The 19,099-nt window shown below is 71.7% G+C and overlaps 2 protein-coding genes across 4 annotated transcripts; both read right to left on the bottom strand.

Moving 5' to 3' along the window:
• Nucleotides 1–1,416: 1,416 nt before the first annotated feature.
• Nucleotides 1,417–7,655, bottom strand: DIRAS1 (DIRAS family GTPase 1). Of its 2 annotated transcripts, none has more exons than XM_070058578.1 (2): nucleotides 7,484–7,655; nucleotides 1,417–2,616 (listed from the first exon to the last, which is right to left on the bottom strand). In XM_070058578.1, the coding sequence occupies exon 2, from the start codon at nucleotides 2,580–2,582 to the stop codon at nucleotides 1,986–1,988; it is 597 nt and encodes a 198-aa protein (XP_069914679.1). In that variant the 5' UTR covers nucleotides 2,583–2,616; nucleotides 7,484–7,655; the 3' UTR covers nucleotides 1,417–1,985. The 2 variants fall into 2 exon arrangements, with proteins under 2 accessions (XP_069914679.1, XP_069914678.1); XM_070058577.1 differs by lacking the exon at nucleotides 7,484–7,655 and adding an exon at nucleotides 6,328–6,473.
• Nucleotides 7,656–9,538: 1,883 nt separating this feature from the next.
• SLC39A3 (solute carrier family 39 member 3) lies at nucleotides 9,539–16,880 on the bottom strand. 2 transcript variants are annotated; one of them, XM_070058575.1, is made up of 4 exons: nucleotides 16,754–16,880; nucleotides 15,648–16,081; nucleotides 11,747–12,456; nucleotides 9,539–10,851 (listed from the first exon to the last, which is right to left on the bottom strand). In XM_070058575.1, coding segments are annotated over exons 2-4 (921 nt in total). In that variant the 5' UTR covers nucleotides 15,858–16,081; nucleotides 16,754–16,880; the 3' UTR covers nucleotides 9,539–10,850. The 2 variants fall into 2 exon arrangements, with proteins under 2 accessions (XP_069914676.1, XP_069914675.1); XM_070058574.1 differs by lacking the exon at nucleotides 9,539–10,851 and having other exon boundaries at nucleotides 11,743–12,456.
• Between the last annotated feature and the right edge of the window lie 2,219 nt (nucleotides 16,881–19,099).

Below are 19,099 nucleotides of genomic sequence, written 5' to 3' on the forward strand. Positions count from 1 at the left end.
CGCGTATGCCACGGGCACCACATGCGGGGCGGGGGCGGGGCGGGGCGGGGTCACAGCAAGCCTGGCGGAGCCCCTCCCCCAGGTCGGGGCGGGTGGGGGCGGGAGGCCGGTGGGGGGCCTGCAGGGGGATTGTGCTGTCAGGGTGTGTCCCTGAGAAAGGGCCGCAGCCCCGCCCAGCCCACCTCTGCTGCACCTTCAGGGCCCCCGCTCCTCCGGGGGGAGGGGGCGCCGGCCGGCTCAGCTCTGCGGACTCCATGCTGCTGCCTCTCGGGGCCGCAGGGACGCGCACAGACCCGGGCGCGCACACGCACTCACATGCACGCGCACACACTCACGTGCAGATGCACACACACGCACACTAGTACTCAGCCGCTCACACACGCGTGCACACACGTGCACACGCACCCCTGCATGTGCCCGGTAACAAGCACGCGCAGAGCTGGCGGCCACAGGTGCGCCCGGCCTAGGCGCAGACCCCGCCCCTCCCGCCCGCCCACGCGGCCTCCGGTCACGGCCCGCGGCCACAGCCCCGCCCTCGCATCACTGCCCCCCGCCCCGGAAACACAGCCTCACCCACGCCCGACCCGGGGACAGCCCCACGCAATGCCATCCTGAGACGCACACCAGGGCCCAGGCCCGCGCAAGCGCCACGCCACGCCACGCACGCACGCGCCCTCCTCTCTCCGGCCTTAGCGGTGGCACCCAGTGGGCAGGGCGGAGTCCGCCGGAGCCCCTCAGGTGTCCGCGCCTGGCCAGCGCCCCGGTCCAGGCGGGGGCGACCCGGAGGCTCCCCCACGGCCCGCGCCGGGCCTGCGCCTTCCCGGCCTCCGCTCTGCTCCGCTCCAGGGCTGGGCCTTGGGCTGCTGCGGGCCCCTGGTTATTGCCTGGCGGCCTGAGGCCCATCCCACGGCCCCCCCCCCCGTGTGGGGACGGGGGCGAGAGGGGCGTTCCGGGACGGGGGGGGGTACAGGTCAGAGGTCGCGAGAGACGGGGCGGGGCTGGGGGCGTAGTGAGACGCGGGGCAGGAAAGCCCAAGCAGAGGCAGGATCCGAGGTCGGCGTGCACCCCCCTCCCCGGAGGTCACAGTGAGCCATGGGGGCCGCAGGTCTGGTTGGAGGCACCCACGGCGGGCACCCAGGGGGCCTGGGAGACGCAGAGGTGGGGGAGGGGCGGCCGCAGGCCGGCTGCACTGCTGCTCTCCCAGCCGATGTGGGGGGAAGGAGGAGGAGGGGGGAGGGGAGAAGGGGAGGAGGAGGGGGCAGTGTGAGGAGGAGGAGGAAGAAGAGGAGGGGAGGGGGAGGGGAGGAGGCAGAAGGGGAGGAGGAAGGGGAGGAGGAAGGGGAGGAGGAAGGGAGGGAAGGGGGAGGGGGGAAGGGGAGGGGGAGGAGGAAGGGGAGGAGGAAGGGGAGGGGGAGGAGGAAGGGGAGGGGGAGGGGAAGGATGAAGAAGAGGAAGGGGAGCAGCAGGAGGAAGACTGGGAGGGGGAGGGCTGGGGGGCCGGGCTGGGACAGGGCAGGGCAGGGCTGGGCTGGGGCAGGGCAGAGCAGGGCCAGGGTGGGGAGGGCCGGGTGACTGGGGCAGGGCTGGGGTGGGGAGGACAGGGCCGGGCAGGGTGGACAGGGCGGCCGGGCAGGGAGGACAGCGCCGGTCAGGGAGGACAGGGCCGGGCAGGGAGGACAGGGCCGGCCGGGCAGGGAGGACAGGGAGGCCGGGCAGGGAGGACAGGGCCGGGCAGGGAGGACAGGGCGGCCGGGCAGGGTGGACAGGGCCGGGCTGGAGAGGGCAGGGCAGGGCAGGGCAGGGAGGACAGGGCGGCTGGGCAGGGAGGACAGGGCCGGCCGGGCAGGGAGGACAGGGCCGGGCAGGGTGGACAGGGCCGGCCGGGCTGGAGAGGGCAGGGCAGGGCAGGGCAGGGAGGACAGAGCAGGGCAGGGAGGACAGGGCCGGCCGGGCAGGGAGGACAGGGCGGCCGGCCGGCGTGCGGCTCACATGAGGCTGCACTTGCCCCTGCCGCGCTCTGTCCGCCGCTGCTGGCCGGCGCGCTTGCCGGCCACGCCCAGGCTCACGCTGCGCCGCGTCTCCAGCGTGAGCAGCTCCTGGAACAACTCCTGGACGTTGTAGTTCATCTTGGCCGACGTCTCCATGAAGGCGCACTTCCACTGCTGCGCCACGGCCTGCGCCTCGCGCGTGTCCACCTCGCGCTGCGTCTCGTCGCACTTGTTGCCCACGAGCATGACCGGGATGTCCTCCACGCTGCCCTTGATCTGCAGGATGAGCCGGTAGATGGGGTCCAGCTCCTCCAGCGACTGCCGGCTGGTGACCGAGAAGACCAGGATGAAGGCATGGCCCTTGGAGATGGACAGGCGCTGCATGGCCGGGAACTGGTGGCTGCCCGTGGTGTCGGTGATCTGCAGCGTGCACACGCTCTTGTCGCAGCTGATCACCTGCCGGTAGGTGTCCTCGATGGTGGGGATGTAGGCGTCGCGGAACGTGCCCTTCACGAAGCGCAGCACCAGCGAGCTCTTGCCCACGCCGCCGGCCCCGAACACCACCACGCGGTAGTCGTTACTCTGCTCCGGCATGGTTCCTGGCGCCGCGGAGGACCCCGCACGGACCCTGCGGGGAGAGGGCCGTCAGGGCGGCGCGGGGCGGGGCGGGGCGGGAGGAGGGGCTTGGAAGTCAGGCGGGAGGAGGGGCTTGGGGCGGGACGAGAGGAGGGGCTTAGGGCGTCGGGGCGGGGCGGGAGGCGGGGCTTGGGGCTCAGGGCGGGGAGGGAGGAGGGGCTTGGGGCGTCAGGGCGGGAGGAGGGGCTTGGAAGTCAGGGCGGGAGGAGGGGCTTGGAAGTCAGGGCGGGAGGAGGGGCTTGGAAGTCAGGGCGGGAGGAGGGGCTTAGCTCATCAGGGCGGGGCGGCGGAGGGGCTTGGGGCGTCAGGGCAGGGTGGGAGGAGGGGCTTGGAAGTCAGGGCGGGAGGAGGGGCTTAGCTCATCAGGGCGGGGCGGCGGAGGGGCTTGGGGCGTCAGGGCAGGGTGGGAGGAGGGGCTTGGAAGTCAGGGCGGGGTGGCGGAGGGGCTTGGGGCGGGGCGGGAAGAGGGGCTTGGGGCGTCAAGGCAGGGTGGGAGGAGGGGCTTGGAAGTCGGGGCGGGCCGGGAGGAGGGGCTTGAGGCTCCAGGGCGGGCCGGGAGGAGGGGCTTGGGGCATCAGGGCGGGGCGGGGGAGGGGCTTGGGCGTCAGGGCAGGAGGAGGGGCTTGGGCGGCAGGTTGGGGTAGGGGAGGGGCTTGGAAGTCTGGGAGGGCCGGGAGGAGGGGCTTGGGGCGGGAGGAGGAGCTTGGGCGTCAGGGCGGGCCGGGAGGAGGGGCTTGGGCTTTGGGCTGGGGTGTGGGGCTGACGTGGCCCCGGGGTCAGCGCCTTTCACCTGCTCCCCCCCCCCCCCCGCACAGAATGCGGGGTGGGCTCTGAGCCGTGGAGGGGGCAGAGCCGGGGATGCACAGCCAGCTTCTTCCCCGCTGCCTGTCGCCCTCCTAGGCTGGGCCTGGCCCTGACACCTGGGCGGCCTGACACCTGTCCCGGGCCACGGCGCCTGTGAGTGCCTGTGCCACCTCTCCACTGCCCGGACCTTGCCAACCTTGGGGAAGGGGTGTGGGGGAGGGGGTGTGTGCATGTACAAGGCAGGCACAGGGTCTCGGCCCCAGACACGGGGACCTGGGAACCTGCATTTTAAAAAGCTGCCGGCGCTGTGGCATAGCAGGTAAAGCCGCCGCCTGCAGCTCTGGCATCCCACGTGGGCGCCGGTTCGAGTCCCGGCTGCTCCACTTCCGGTCCAGCTCTCTGCTGTGGCCTGGGAGAGCAGTGGACGATGGACCAAGTGCTGGGGCCCCTGCACCTGCGTGGGAGACCCGGATGGAGCTCCTGGCTCCTGATCGGCCATTTGGGGAGTGCACCTGCAGATGGAAGACCTCTCCCCCCGCCCCGCCTCTCTGTAAATCTGCCTTTCAAATAAATAAAAATATTTTTAAAAATAGAAAGCTGCCTGCCCCCTAATGAATGCAAACCAGGGTCTGCACTGCCCACCCAGCCCCCTGCTAATGCAGCCGGGAGAGCAGCAGAGACGGCCGAGCGCGGGGCCCTGCACCTGCGTGGGAGACCCGGATGGAGCGCCCGGCGCTGGACGCGGCAGCCATGTGGGGAGTGGCCCGGTGTTGGAAGACCTCTCCCTCTCTGACTTTGGAAATAAATAAGTATTCAAGCAAAAGTGATCTGGAGCAGAGAAGGACCCTGGTGTGTGCGCAGGGTTTTCCCCGACGCGCACGCCGCAGCGCCGTCCTCGGAATTCCCTGCACCAAAAGGACCCTGCTTGGCCGTCTTAAGTCCATCAGAGACGGAGACGGAGCTCGTCCAGCTGCTGCTTCCCTCCCCGAACGCCCACGACGGCTGAAGCCGGGGGCTGCATCCGGGTCCCCCCGTGGGCGGCGGGGGCCCAAGGACTTGCGCCCTCGCTGCTGCCTCCCAGGCTGCGCATGCGCGGGGAGCTGGGGCCAGGAGCCGAAGCTGGGGTTAGAACCGGGAGCCCTGACGTGGGGCGCGGCGCCGCCGGCAGGTCAGACATGCACACTTGCTTGTTTGTTTGCTTGTTTGTTTGTTTTCGGGGCTTCCTCGTTGCCTGACCGTGGTCTGGTCCCGGCTCCCCGCTCAGCTCGGCTGTACCCTCGGGAACGGAACTGTGCTAACGTCTTTGGCTTTCTCGGCTGGGGAGGTCCCGCAGCCTTGGAGGTCACGTGAGTCCCTGACACACTGGGGGAGGGGGAGCTCGGGCACCGTGGGGACAGGCGGCCCCTCCCCCCAGCTGTCCCTGCGGGTGCCCGTTCCACCTGCCGGGTGCCCTCCTCCCAGGCCCCCGGACAGACTCCTGCCCTCGGGGCTGTGTGTGGGGGGGGGAGGGTGCAAGGCTGCGCTGGCCTTCAGGCAGGACAAGCAAACCCGTGTCCCTGCACCTCGGTTTTCCCATCTGTGAAATGGGACTGACTGTGTGCCTGCCCGCTGGGGTTAGGGACAAGTAGGTAAACCCACCGGGGCCAGGAGACAGAGGGTGGCGGCCGCTGTCACGGTGATGGGCTCGGGGCGCTTTGCCGCCACAGCAGGTGCCCCATGACCTCAGGCGCCAGGGCCGCCCCCCGGGGGTGGGTACCAGCACGTGTCCCAGGCAGAACACGCCTGGCGGTCGTCTCCTCTGCCCGACCACTGAGGCGAGAGGGCTGCCGGCTCCCTGCACACTGCCCGTCGGCTCTCTGGTGCAGGCGCCTGAGTGGTGGGCACCCTGGGGTGCAGCCGGGCCCTGCCGAGACCCGGGGACCCCTGGGGCTGGCCACTGTGGGTTCTGCAGTGTCAGCTCTCCCCTTGCTCCGGGCACCAAGGGCTCCGGCCCCCAGCAACAAGGGGGGGCCTCCCGGGGGGGGCGGCTGGGGCCTGGGCTCCCTAACCAGAAGCCCCTCCCCAGGTCCACATCAAACACCCACCTGGTGGCCTCTGCATCCCACCCACATCTCCTGTGGGGTGAGGGGGTTGTGGACAACAAGCGGGTGGGGGGGCGGGCGAGAGCTCAAGGTCACGGGGCAGGGAGGTGGCCGAACCGCGCAGGACTGGCAGCAGGGCCTGGAGGCTACCCTGCCTTGGGGGTCTTGGGCCTGCGCACGGGAGCCCGCCCTGAGGTGCCCAGGCCAGAGGAACGGGCCGCAGCCCCGGCCGGCGTCCCCGGAGCGCAGCTCGGGGCTGGAAGACTGGAGCGACCTCGGGTGCAAGACGGCAGAGAGCCCTGACCCGGGGGGGGGGGGGCGGGCACAGGGGGTCTGGCCCGGGGTGCACCTGACCACCGAGGGGTCTGAAGGGCGGAGGGCCTGCTTTGGATGGGGGATATGATGGGGGGGGGCAGGGCCGCGGCTCCCTGAGCTGTTGGTAGGAGGAGTCGGTCAGGGAGCGAGGGGCTTGGCTGGGCAGGGGGCAGGCGGGCTACGCGGGCGAGTGGGAGGGGGGAGGGACGCCCGACGCACTGATGCCCACGGTGGCCCCCCCCCACCCCCCAGCAGACGCGGGCAGGAGGGCAGAAGCCGCGGAGGGAGCTGTCCAAGGTGGGCGCGCAGCGGGGACACCGGCCCGGGCCCGGGCGCGGGCGCGCAGGTGCACGGTAGAGGGCCCTGGCCGGAGGCTCGGCCGCCCCCGAGGCCCGGAGGGTGGGGCCAGGACAAAGAAGGTCCTCGCCGGGGAGGGGGGGGCGGCCTGGCCGGCTGGGGTCTGCCCAGGGACCCCCGCGCCCCGCCCGGGCTCGGCCGCCTACCTGGGTCCGCTGTCCCTGCGGCGCGCGGCCGCTGCTGTTCGGGCTCCGAGTCCGCTCCGGCGTCGCCGCCCCCCGGCCGCCCGCCCGCCCGAGCCTCCGCCGCCGCCGCCGCCGCCGCCGCCGCCGCCGCAGTCGCGCCCGCCCCGCCCGCCGGCCCCGCCCCGCCCCGGCAGCCCCGCCCCGCCGGGACCCACAGGGACCCGCACCCCGGGGGCGCCCTCCCAAGGTCACCGCGGGCCTGCGCCCTGGGACCGATGCCCTCCAGGGCTCTGGCCTGTGTCCACTACGTGGCCACCTGGGCTCTTGGGAGGAGGGGGCGGGGGTCTGCAGACCCCGGGAGGCTGGGGAGCCGGCACGAGCCGGGCAGAGCTGGACCGGGGGGGGGGGGGGGGCGGAAGGGGACATGTTCAGGCTGGGGTCGTGATGCGGCACCAGGGCGGGGGCCCAGGGGGGCTGCCCGGGCGGAGGGAGCGCTCAGCTGTCAATCAGTCCCTGACCGTGGGGAGGCAGAGGCGGGTTTGTACCGGGCAGGGGTGGGAGGGGAGGGGGCACAGGACAGGCAGGAAGACAGCCGCCCGCCGGGAGGGGCCGCCTGAAGGGGGCGCTGGCGCGGACGGGGCACGAGGTTCTGTCTGTGGGTCCCCGCGTGTCTCTGGGAAGTGGCTGCTCGGGGGTCAGGTGCCCCGGTGCTCCTGCCCACCCGAGCCCACCGCCCCTTCCTCAAACCTGGAGGCGGGAGGCTCATGCTGACCTCAACGGACAGAGCTCGGAGGCGGCGGGACTCCCGCCGGGTCCCCTGGGGGGTGGACACAGCTCAGGCCAGGCCCAGGCCGCGATGGGTTAGAGGAGGATGCCCCGGGACCACCCTGAGGTCCCCGCCATGGGAGGGGGGCACTCCCCTCCCCGGGACGCTGCCCCCAGACCACCCGGCCCCTGTCTCTGGTCCCTGACCCTGACCGTGGCTCGCTTCACCTCCCGTATCAGGGAACCGCGTGGCCTGGCCGTCATCTCCTGTGGCCTGACCCGAGCTCCCCCCACCCCCGGGGAGCTCCCCGCTTCCCGGCTGCCTGCGGCTGGCCCTGGGCACCACCTGGCCTGGTCCCGGATGGGGACCCCGCACCCCAGGGAGGGCTCAGCCCAGCCTCAGTCTCCACACCTCCAGGATCGCCGTGGCCGCTGGGAGTTCTGGGAGCAGGTGGGCAGCGTGCCCACTCGCGCGGGGCTCGGAGCTGGCGGCCGCTCCCGTCCCGCTCTGCCTGTCCGGTCTCCTGAGTGACCGCGGCGCTGGGCCGGCTCTCGGGCTCCTGCCCAGGCCGGGGCGGCTGACTCATGCGTAGGAGCCTGCGCCCGGCGGCAGCGAGTCCACGCTGTAGCTATTTATAGCTCCCCAGCCGGGCTCTGGGCCTCGCCAGCCAGCGAGGACGGGCCTCGGGCCCCTGCTCACTCTCCGCCCCATGTCGGGGGCCCAGCCCCCTGCCGGGGCACCCCAGGCCCCCGGCACGGCACGGTGGGGGACTTCAGGATCCGCTGCTGCCTCTCTGGGAGACTGGGCCTGGCTCTGCCGGCCCCACCACCAGCTCCCGAGCCGGACAGGGTCCGCACCCGTCCATGACGGCCCCTCAGGGGGCGCCCCCAGGGCCAGCGTCGTCACCCGTCACCGGGAAGCCGAGGCTCGGAGGAGGGAAGCCACTCGCTCACCGAGGTGGCCCAGCCTGGAAGAGGCCGGGCCAGGCCTGCCCGGGGCCCCCTCGTGCCCGCCGCTGTCTGGGACCCCCGGCTGGCCCAGGCTTGCAGGAGGCCCAACTGCAGAGGGTTCACTTCTGGCCCGGCCTCGAAGCCGTGGGCGACTTCTCCTCTCCTGGTGCTGGGGAGGGGGCCCCTGGGATGAAAGCAATCACGGGGGGGGGGGGGACGCAGAGGCCGCGCACGGACGGCCCCAGGGGCGTCTGGGCTCAACATTTAACAAGCTCAGTCACTAAAGCCCAGTTTGCCTTCAAAAGCAAAGGACGTGGGGGGCCAGCGCCTGCAGCGCCCACATCCCACGTGGGCGCAGGTTCGAGTCCCGGCTCCTCCACTTCCGATCCAGCTCTCTGCTGTGGCCTGGGAGAGCAGTGGACGATGGCCCACGTCCTGCCCCCGCGTGGGAGACCTGGATGGAGCTCCTGGCTCCAGCTCTGGCCGTTGCAGCCATCTGGGGAGTGAACGAGTTGATGGAAGACCTCTCTCTTCTCTCTCGGCCTTTCAAATAAATAAATCTTAAAAACTAAAAAACCACCAAAGGACCTGGCACCTCGAGTCGGGTCCCTGCCCACCTGCACCCGGACGCCGACATGCTGGGAAGCCGTGGCCCGGCCCCTCCCCCCACCCTGAAAGGTGAGGCCACGGACACTGGCGGGGTGGATGCTGCAACACCGGGGGCCCTTTACAGATGGCCTGGTGGAACCTGGGGCTGGGGACAGCGGCAGGACAGCCCTGGACGTCCCCAGGACCGAGGGGAGGGTGCCTGCTCCAGGGGCCACATCGCCTGGCCTGTGCCAGGCTGGACTTGGAGCCCAGCTGGCCCCCGAGGGCCCCCACCCCCATGGAGCAGTGGCCTCCGCCGTGCGTCACGGGTGTGGTGCTGCCCCCGGCCCCCATGCGCTAGCATCACCTCCACCCCGGCCAGGCCCCCGAGGCGGCTGCGCTCCCACCCCGAGGGGCTGCAGGCCTGGGGGCGGCCGAACCAGGAACTGGGGGCGCCTGCCACGCCGTGCCACACCTGGGTGGAGCCCAGCCACTGCCGGAGGCGTCTGGGGGGCTGAGCCGGCAAACGGGAGCCCTCTGTGCCGCCTGCCTTTTGTACAGACGAAGTAAAAAACCCGCGGGATGGGCGCCGTGGTGCCCTGGGTGGACAGCATCCCACAGACAGCACTGGCCCAAGGCCCGGCCGCCCCACTCCCTGCCCATGCACCCGGAAGGCAGCAGGGCTGGCCCACACGGCCCCTCCGCTCCCGTGGAGCCCCGGGTGGGATTCCAGCACCCTGGTTTCGGCCTGGCCCAGCCCCGGCCCGACAGAGGGGCGAGGTCTCTGTCCCTCTTTCAAATTCAGTCGCTGATTTGTAGAAGCTGGACAGCGCGGCCCAGTCTGGCCTTGGCATCCCGGCAACGGACAGCCCTGCCCCAGAGCCCCCCCCCCCGCCCCGAGCCCTGGAAAGGCACACACGGCCGGAGCTCGGGGTGGACCCGTCTTTATTGATGCGGACCACCGGCTTCCGGAGGCTCCCCCTGCTCGGGCCCGCGCTGCACAGGCGGGCTGTGGGCCCCTGGCGGCCGGGGCAGGTCTTACAGTGCCGGGGGCTGGGGACCGCGTCCCATCCGCTGCTGGCTTTCCTGGGTCCGGGAACAGGTGCCCCTGCTCCCCGTTCCTGCCTGGCAGAGCCGCCAAGACCGTGGCCGCCGACACCCGTGACCACAGCTGACCTGAGCTGTGGGCCGGCCTCTGGAGGGAGGGGGGAAATGCCACTGTGGCCTGTGCCCACGTCGGGCACCCTCAGGGGGTGCAGAGCCAGCCACGGCCTCCCGAGGGAGGCTTCCCCCACCGGGCGGGGGCCCCAGGCCCAGGTGGTGCCAACTACGCGGCCCGGGCAGCACCTGGGCCTGCCCTCGGTCCATCTAGGGCCTGCCCGGCCGCAGAGGACAGGAGGCCTGGTGTGCTGGGTGGACGGAGGTGGCCCAGCTGGCAGCTCAGGTGTCCGGACTCCAGGCGGCCGCCGCAGCCTCTGTCCGTCTCCCCGAGCTGACCACGCGCAGGCGCTGATCCTGCCCCGCCCCCCACGCCAGCACTCCCTGTCCTGGTGGACACAGAGGTCCCGTTGTCCAGTGGCCCCCCCAGGGCAGAGTCAGTGAGGGATCCCTGAGCAGGTGATCCCGCCACAGGCCCCGCGGCCGACTCCCGTCCGGTCCTGGGCAGAGGCTGGCTCGGGAGACCGGACAGTGCAGACCCAGTCACTCAGGCGGAAGCGCTGACGGCCACGGGGCGCACGGGGCCTGGCGGGGGCCCCAGCAGGGCCTGCTTCCGTGGCGTCTGTCCAGCGTCTCTGCTTTGAGCTGACCTCTCGCCGGTCGGCCCGGCCCCCTGCGGCCCCCGGGAGGTGGGGAGCCCGGGCTGACCGCTCCTCTGGCCACAGCAGACGGGGGTGGGGGCGCCGTCCGGATGCTGGTGGTCTGGCGGGCAGCGGCCGCCGGGTGGGCCGTGCTCCGGGGCCCCAGCCCCCGGGTCCCCCCCACGTCGCTGGTGGAACCCTCAGGTGGGGTGGTGGCGGGAGACGGGCCGGCGGGGGGCGGCCTGCGTCCCTCGGGGACTCTGCTGTCCCTCAGACGTCTCCCGTGCGGCGTGGGGGTGCCCTCAGCGTGGTCTGCAGGGCGGCTCGGGGCGGGCGGCTCAGGGCGGGGCCGCCTTGCGGCCGGCAGGCTTCCTGGTGTCCCGGGGCTGTCGGGGGAGTGGGTGGTGGGCAGGACGGGGCGCTCGCCGACTTCTTCTCGTATCTGGCATCAACAAGGCGGGGCTACTGAGCTGGGGACCCCGAACCCCCCTGTGGGTGCCCCTAGCCCCCACGGCGCCCAGTTGCCGTCACTGGGCCGGGCGCCCTGGGGACAGGGACAGCAGGACGTGAGCTGAGCACACAGCCACAGGTCTGGGTCGGGCTACGCAGAAGTTTCTAGAAACGGGCCTGATGCACCCATCACAACGCGGCTGGGCCCCGCTATGGGAGAATGGGGGCAGGGCCTCGGGCACACCCCCGGGGCGCTGGGGTCAGAGCCACGGCCCTGGCTCCCCGGGCTCCGGGAACCACACCCAAGGGGCCGGGGTTCCAAGCTGCTTCCCCAGGTGCCTGCCGGGGCGCCACCCTCACTCAGTGCAGGGCCTCGGGGGCCCCGTGCCAGGCACAGGACACCCAGGGCTAGGGGGCCGGGTGGGGACCCGGGAGGCGAGGAGGCCCGAGGCCCAGGGACGGGGTGAGGCGGCCCCTCCTGCTGTGCCCGGGAGGCTGGAGCCGGGCAGGCAAAGCCCCTGGGGAACGCAGCGCCGCCCCTCCCGACTGTCCCCAGACAGGAGGCCCGGTTGCCACGACGACGGGCTGGGCCGCCCAGAGGTGGCTACGGGGCGGAGCCCAGGGCTCCCGGCTCCCCAGCGCCTGCTGGCTGTCCCCGCCCTCCCGCACCCCCAGGGGCAGGGGTGCCGGTCCCCGCGCACTGTGTGTGTGTGTGCCGGGTTGAGAGGCGCCGGCCCAGCCAACCACAGCTAAGCCCCAGCCCTGGCCTCCCGCCACGGCAGGGTCGGGGGACCACCGGGGGCTCCCGAGGGCTCCGGGAGAGAGGACGCCCTGGCACGCGTGTCCCCTGGAGGCGCGCGGCCTGGGCGAGGGCAGCGGTCACTCACCACTTGAGGAAGACCATGGCGGCCAGCACGGCGTAGCCCAGCACCAGGAAGAGGACCCTGAGCAGGCGGTCGCTCTTGTCCTCCAGCTCCTTGGCCAGGACTTCCAGGAAGGTGACGAAGAGGAAGGTGCCGCCCGCCAGGCCCTGCAGCAGCACGGACACCACGCTGCCCGCCAGGCCGCGGGCGCTCTCGATGCCCAGGCCCGCGCCGATGCCCAGGGGGATCATGGCGCTCACCGTGACCGCCAGCTTGGCCGCGTGCCGCAGCGGCACGGCGCTCCGGGCCATGCTGACGCCCAGCGCCACGGCCACCAGCGTCTCGTGCACGGCCACGCCCACGAACAGGCTGACCACACGCTCGCCCTCCTCCTGCAGGCCCAGCGCCAGGCCCTCGAAGACCGAGTGCGCCGACAGCGCCGAGACCAGGCTGAGCAGGCGCAGGGGGCCGGCGCCCGGCAGCTCCTGCGCGCGCAGGCGGGGGCCGTGGGCGTGGCCCCGCGCGCCGGCCATGAAGGGGCTCTCGTACTCGGAGTCGCTGCCCGCGTCCGAGCCCGCGTTGAAGGTCTCCAGGTCGATGAAGGGCGGCTTCTCCTTGCGGAAGGTCAGCACCAGCTGCTCCAGGAGCAGGGTCAGGAAGAAGCCCAGCAGCATGGTGGTCTCGGCCAGCGGGTAGTCGGTGCTCACGTGGGCCAGGCTCAGCACCCGCTGCAGCTGGGGGCGGGGCACGCGGGCGACAGTGGTCAGGGTGCTGGCCCCGCCTCCCAGCGCCTGGGCTCCGGCCCCGCCCCCGGCGCCGCTCCCCGCCAACGCACACCTGGGGGGCAGCAGCGGGCCCAGGTGCTGGGACCCCCACCACCCAGGGAGGAGACCCGAGGGAGCTCGCGGCGCCGGCCAGGCCTGGCCCAGCACAGTAGGGACTCTGTCTTGTTGCCCCTCCAATACAAAAAGAAAAAGGAAAAGAAGAGGTGGGAGGGGTGCACCCTGGTGGGTTACACAACCCCAGAAACCTGTGCCAGGAGAATGGGGAGGCCCTGCCCCCTGCACTGGACCAGCAGGGGTGGGTGGGCTGCGCCCCAGGCCCCGCCCCCTGCACAGGACCAGCAGGGGTGGGCTGTGTCCCAGGCCCCGCCCCCTGCACTGGACCAGCAGGGGTGGGTGGGCTGTGCCCCAGGCCCCGCCCCTGCGCTGGACCAGCAGGGGTGGGTGGGCTGTGCCCCAGGCCCTGCCCCCTGCACTTGACCAGCAGGGGTGGGCTGTGCCCCAGGCCCCGCCCCTGCACTGGACCCGCAGGGGTGGGTGGGCTGTGCCCCAGGCCCCGCCCCTGCGCTGGACCCGCAGGGGTGGGTGGGCTGTGCCCCAGGCCCCGCCCCTGCACTGGACCAGCAGAGCGCAGCCCCAGTTGGAGCCTCTGCAGACGGATCTAGGTGGCGCCTCCCCCAGCCTCGGGCGCGGAGGCCCCGCCCCCAGCACCTTGAAAGCTGAAGGTTGGGAGCTGTGGTCGCAGCACAGGTGACGCGGTCACCAGGGTGGCCTTGCACATGGCCGCCAGGCGAGTTCCTTCGCACACAAGAGTGGACAAGGCGGGAGGGCGGGCGCGGCCAGCGAGGCGGGCTCACTCCCACGCCCGCCCACCCCTCCCTCGGGCTCAGCGCCTGTGCCACACGCGGGGGCGGGGCCGGGCACGGCACTCGGCGCAGGGATCGCGCCAGGGGTGCCGGCATTCCACACTGGAGCGCCGGGTTCGAGTCCCGGCCGCTGCTATTGCATTCTGGGAGGTGGTGGTGCCGGCCCGAGTGCTGGGGCCCTGCACCCACGCGGGAGACCCGGATGGAGCTCCTGGCTCCTGGTTCTGGCCTGGCGCAGCCCTGGCTGCCGTGGGCAGGGGAGGGGGGTGTGAGCCAGTGGATCAAAGGCCTCACCCCCCCCCCCCCCGTCTCGCCTTTCAGTGACATGAAACGCAGCTCTGTCTCGCGTGCCCAGCGCGCGGCTGCCAGTTCCCCACCCGGGCTTCGGGCTCCCTGGGCGTGGCCAGAGGCGGCGGCACCGCCCCTCCCCTCTGGCAGCTCTGAAGCCACCCACCGAGCCCTGAGAACGCGCCGCCCCCATCTCTGAAGGCCGCAGCCCCGCGGGGAGGCAGAAAGCTGGGGGCTATGACGGCCTGGGCCTCAGCGGACGCCCCGCGGGCCCAGGTCCTCCGGGAGAGAGCCCGCCGCGATGGGCACCTCGGGAGAGGCTCAGGTGGCCAGCCCCGGGCAGGCCCTCCCCTGGCCGCTCTCCGGGGAGGGGGAGGCGGGGCCGGAGGGCCCTCCCCGCCCGCCACTGCCCTGTCCCCCAAACCCTCTGCTTCCTCTCCCGCCACACGCGTGCACACACAGGGACACGCGTGTCACACAGGGGAACACACACGTGCCACCCAGGCACACACGTGTGCACACACAGGCACACACGTGGGGGGGTGAGCTTCACCGCGGCGGCCCCGCCCCTCCAGAGCACACAGGGCGCCGCGGGGGGGGGCAGCCCCTGGGGTGGGGCCATCCTGGGCGCTCCCTGGCCCCGCCCTGTCCAAGCCATGACAACCACAGATGTCCCCAGACGTGGCCCGGTGCCCCCAGCCCACCCCGACCTCCGTGGCTAGGCCGCCGTGGGGAAGCCGCCCAGCCGGTTCCCTGCACGACGGCAGCCACTCCCGAGGGACGGCACCGATCAGGTGACAACAGGGACCCTGGGGAGCTGGGCGGGGCCTGCGTCGTGCGGGCGAGGCTGAGGTTCCACCTCCCCGAGCAGCTGCGTGCGTGCCCCAGGCCTCGCGGGGACGACACACGCCTGGCCCGGGCTCCCGAGTACCACAGGTCCACGCCTGAGCACTGGTTCCAGTCCCGGCTGCTCCACTTCCCAACCAGCTCCCTGCTGTGGCCTGGGAGAGCAGTGGACGATGGCCGAGTCCCTGGGCCCCTGCCCCCGCGTGGGAGACCCGGATGGAGCTCCTGGCTCCGGCTGCTGCGGCCACTTGGAGAGTGAACCCGCGGATGGAAGAACACCCCCGCCCCGTCTGTAACTCTATCTCAAATAAAATCTTTTTTAAAAAATCAGAAGTATTTCAGATAAAAAGAAAGAAAGAGAGAGAGAAAGAGAGAGAGAGAGAGAGAGAGAGAGAGAAAGAAAGAAAGAACGAATGAACCCAGGCCCGAGCCTGGCCCTGCAGGCCGACATCTCGCCCGCGGCCGGCACAGCCGCCTCCCGGCAGCCGCACGCACAGGGTCCCAGGGCCCTGCCGGCTGTCGGTGGGGGACGGCTCGCAGGTGGGGGGGCCATCACACAGTGTGGCCGTTTGCTTCTCAAGGTAGGGGTGGGGGGGCCAGGCCCACCTTGTGGTTCCTTCGGGGTGAACGCCAGGGCCCCCGCACCAGGCGACAGGTGCACGCGGCCCCCGGGGCTGCTGGGCAGGGCTGACGGGCTGGGAGGGGGGCCCCGCAGGGGAGGGGGTGGGGAGCAGGACCCCCGGGCTCCGGGCAGGACGGGGCGGGAGGTGGCGCTGTCCCTGCCCATCACCACCTGCTGTGTCACGCTGCCCAGGACAGGAAGCAGGCGCCGCGGGGGGCTGCCCAGCTGCGGCCCATGGCGGGGGGCGGGCAGCGGACGGGCGCCAGGGCGGCCCCGCCAGGCTCGTCCCCGCTGTGTCCCTGCGGTGCCTCTGCCCGGAACGGAGCTGCCGGCCGCACGCACGCGCGGGGGACCTGACCCCGGCTCCCGGCCACGCGGGACGCTGAGCGCAGACCCCAGCCCGGGAGACCCCTGGAGGGCGACCCCAGACACCGCAAGCCCCGCCCCCGCCGAGATCGGGAGGCCTCGCCCGCCCGCTCGGCTGCGTCCCGGTGCGCCCCCGGTGCGCCGGGGGCCCTCACCTTGGCGCGCACGGCGGGCAGCAGGGCGTTGAAGCAGGTGGCCAGGAAGACGCCGCCGCCGAAGCTGTTGCAGAGCGCCAGCACCTTGCGGGGCCGCGGCGCCTTGCCCGCGTCGGCCTCCAGGAAGCGCACGGGCAGCAGCGCGCCCAGCAGCATGCACGCGAACACGCCCGCCATGCACAGCAGCTTGGCCACCAGCAGCTCCGTCATGGCGCCGGCGGGCGCGCGCTCATGGCCCGTGGGGACGCGGCCCGGGGCTGTGCGGCACCCACGACCCCCCGCGGAGCCGCGAGCCAGCCTACACCGAAGGGAACAGAATCCGGCCCCTCGGCGCCCGGCAGCTGCCGCGTGGCCACCGCGTCACCGGCACGGACACGTCCATCGCCGCGCGGGACGTCCCCGAGGGTGGTCCGGTCCAGCGGCTCCTCGGTGTCCTGAAACAAAACGCACCTTCCTTACCCCCGGGCGGGAGCTGGGCCTGCCAGGCCTCTGCTGCCCCCGAGGCCGCACGGGCAGCTGCTCCTGGCCCCTGGGCCCTGGCCCTGCCCCAGGGCCTTTGCACGGGCTGCCCTCGGCCTGGAGCGCCGCCCGGCCCGCAGCTTCCAACCCCACCTCGGCCCACTGCTCCCAGGGCCACTCAGCCGTGACCATCAGGGCCCCACGATGGCCCAGAGGCCGGGCCGGCCGAGCACGCGGGAGCGGAGGCAGCCCCCCGCCCCCACCCCAGCCCCCCGGGGTCCCGCCCCCTGGGCCACAGAAGCCGCCCACCCCTGTTCTCGCTACATTTATATACATTTAATATATAACATATACATACACCCCTTCCTCCAAGCCAGGAGCTCCGCCCAAGGCAGAGCTACTAACGCATGCAGCAGGCGCCCAATAAGCGCCGGCCGGGTGTCTGCATGCCCCAAGACCTCAGGGTAGGGGTCCGGGTGTCCTGTAGGCCCCCAAAACGAGGGCTGATGGGGCTGGACCGCCAGGAATCGGCTCATTCACCCTCAGCATCTATTGGGCGCCTCCTGTATGCCCCGCGCTGCCAGACGCCAGAGCCAGGCCGCGGCTGGCGGGCGGGCAGCGTCCGGCGGCCCCCAGCCCGCACCTACCTCCGTCCGGCCCCTACACACCGCCAGCCAGGGGCGACCCCCTTCAACCGCCGCGCTGACCGGTGCCCAGCTCCGCGGCCGGAGAGGCCCCGCCGGCGCCACCGCCCACGGCCCGCCCACGGCCCGCCCACGCCCCTGCCTATTGGCGTGCCCGAGCGCCGCCGGTCGACCGCTCAACGCCATTGGCTTGTCGGGCTGCTACTCACCCTGCGAGTCCGCCCCTCGGATTCGCACGGGGAAAGCTTCCTTCCGCGGAGCGCAGCCACCAACCGGCCCCGGCGGGAAACGCGCACCATCGAGCCATAGTTCCGGGAGGGTTTGTCCTCCAGAGCTGTCCAGGGGCGCGTGGTGCTGAACTCCTCTGGGACGGAGGCGTGGCGGTGGACAGGGAGCGATTTCCCACGCACACGGTCTTCCCTCGGCTTCAGCAGCAGGCTTATAGGCTCGGGAAATCTGGCGATGGACAGAACGAGTAAGCTCAAGAACTGTGTTGTGCCTCGTGGAGGCTGCCATCGTCCCCCCGTGTCCGTGGGAGCTGACACAGCTGCACACGTCGTCCTGTGTGCAGTGGCCTGTGGATGGCTCGAGCCTCCTCGTGCCGTGGGAGCTGTGGTCGGGGTTGTCCTGCCCGGCCGCCCAGGGCTCTGCGAACGCTCGCCGAGAACGCAGGCGCGTTTTCCCCAGATAGTTTTATTTTTTAATTAATTAATTTTTTTATTTTACAGTGAGAGAGACAGAGATAAAGGTCTTCCTTCCGTTGGTTCACCCCCCAAAATGGCCACCACGGCCGGCGCACCGCGCTGATCCGAAGGCAGGAGCCAGGTGCTTCTCCTGGTCTCCCATGGGGTGCAGGGCCCAAGCACCTGGGCCATCCTCCACTGCCCTCCCTGGCCACAGCAGAGAGCTGGCCTGGAAGAGGGCAGCCGGGACAGAATCTGGCGCCCTGACCGGGACTAGAACCCGGTGTGCCGGCGCCGCAAGGCGGAGGATTAGCCTAGCGAGCCGCGGCACTGCCCCCCCCCAATGGTTTTACCCACGGTGGCTGAGGAGGGTGAACTGCGTGAACGCTTGAAGCGGCGTCACCCACAGGGAGGCTCCCTCCCACCCTGGGCATCCCAGGAGTGAACGGTGGCAGGACCGAGCGGCTGCTTCGTGAGCCAGGAAGTGGAGAGAGGCGAGGCGGGGCCAGCCTCTCACACGAGCTGCCTCCGCGACCAAAGGGCCTCCCACTTCCTGAAGGCCCTGCCACCCCCAGTGGCACCAGCCTGGTGGCGGGGACTCCCGGGGGACACCCAGAGCAGCACCCACACCGCAGCAGTAGCATGTGGACCGGAGTTGTAATCTGTTTTAAGTCACTTCCAGCCCCTGTGCGAGGACGGCCACGCTGTCACAGGAGGGGGCAGAACAAAAATCGGGGAATAATTAGGGATCATTTGCATAGGAGCTGATGAGAGTCTAGACGGGGTCACGGAAGGTCACGGAAGGTGGCTCAGGTCTGCCGAGGGGGAGGCAGCAAGCCCCATGCGTACTTCCATCCCCCCCTTTCCCAGGTGCACCTGCTGCATCCGGGACACAGGAGGGGGCAGCATCGAGAGGCGGCCACGAGGCTCTGGGTGGGACCCGTGGGGGCGCCGCAGCCACAGCACCGGGGCCGCCCTGTGGGGCTGCGCACTTCGGGCGTCCGTTCATGCAGGTTTTTGCGACCTCGTGGACACCACGACCCGCGTCTCTTTCAGGCACAACCGCGGGAGTCTTACAAAAGACCAGCAAGGCAAAACGGCGAAAAATCACACACGTCCCAGGCGGTATCGACTGTCAAGTCTCCCACGCCGGAGAGGCTGGGAGGAGACGCTGGCGACACAGGAGACCTCGGGGAAGGCGGGAGGCGGTGGGGCCAACTAGGGCCGCTCGGGCACCGCCTCCCGTCCCGCGGCGCGTGGGTGCCAGTCCTGGCTCCGCTCGCTGGCCGAGGTCACGCGGTCCCTGCCACGCACGGGGAGACCTGGCATGCGGTCTAGGCTCTGGGCGGTTAGCTCGGTGCGGGATGGGCTAGCGGTGGACCGCTCCCTCTCTGCGTCTGAAATCAAAGTTCGGGCCGTGTGGACCCGCGGCGTTGTCAGAGCTGCGCCCCCGGCGGGGCCGGCTGGGGCCGGCTGGGCTGTCGGTCTGGGTGCCTGCGCTCCGGCTGTGCGCGGCACCAGGTGTGATAACTCGTGTGTTTAGGAGCGGCTACGTTAAAGTTGGATAAAAAGTGTAAAATGCACGAGGAGAGGGAGGAAGGGGGAGAAGCAGGGACGCCCCCTCTCCACGCACTGGCACGCGCCCCTGCCCCACACCCCTACGGTG

Source organism: Oryctolagus cuniculus, chromosome 16 (genome assembly GCF_964237555.1).
Source record: "Oryctolagus cuniculus chromosome 16, mOryCun1.1, whole genome shotgun sequence".
Taxonomy (NCBI): domain Eukaryota; kingdom Metazoa; phylum Chordata; class Mammalia; order Lagomorpha; family Leporidae; genus Oryctolagus; species Oryctolagus cuniculus.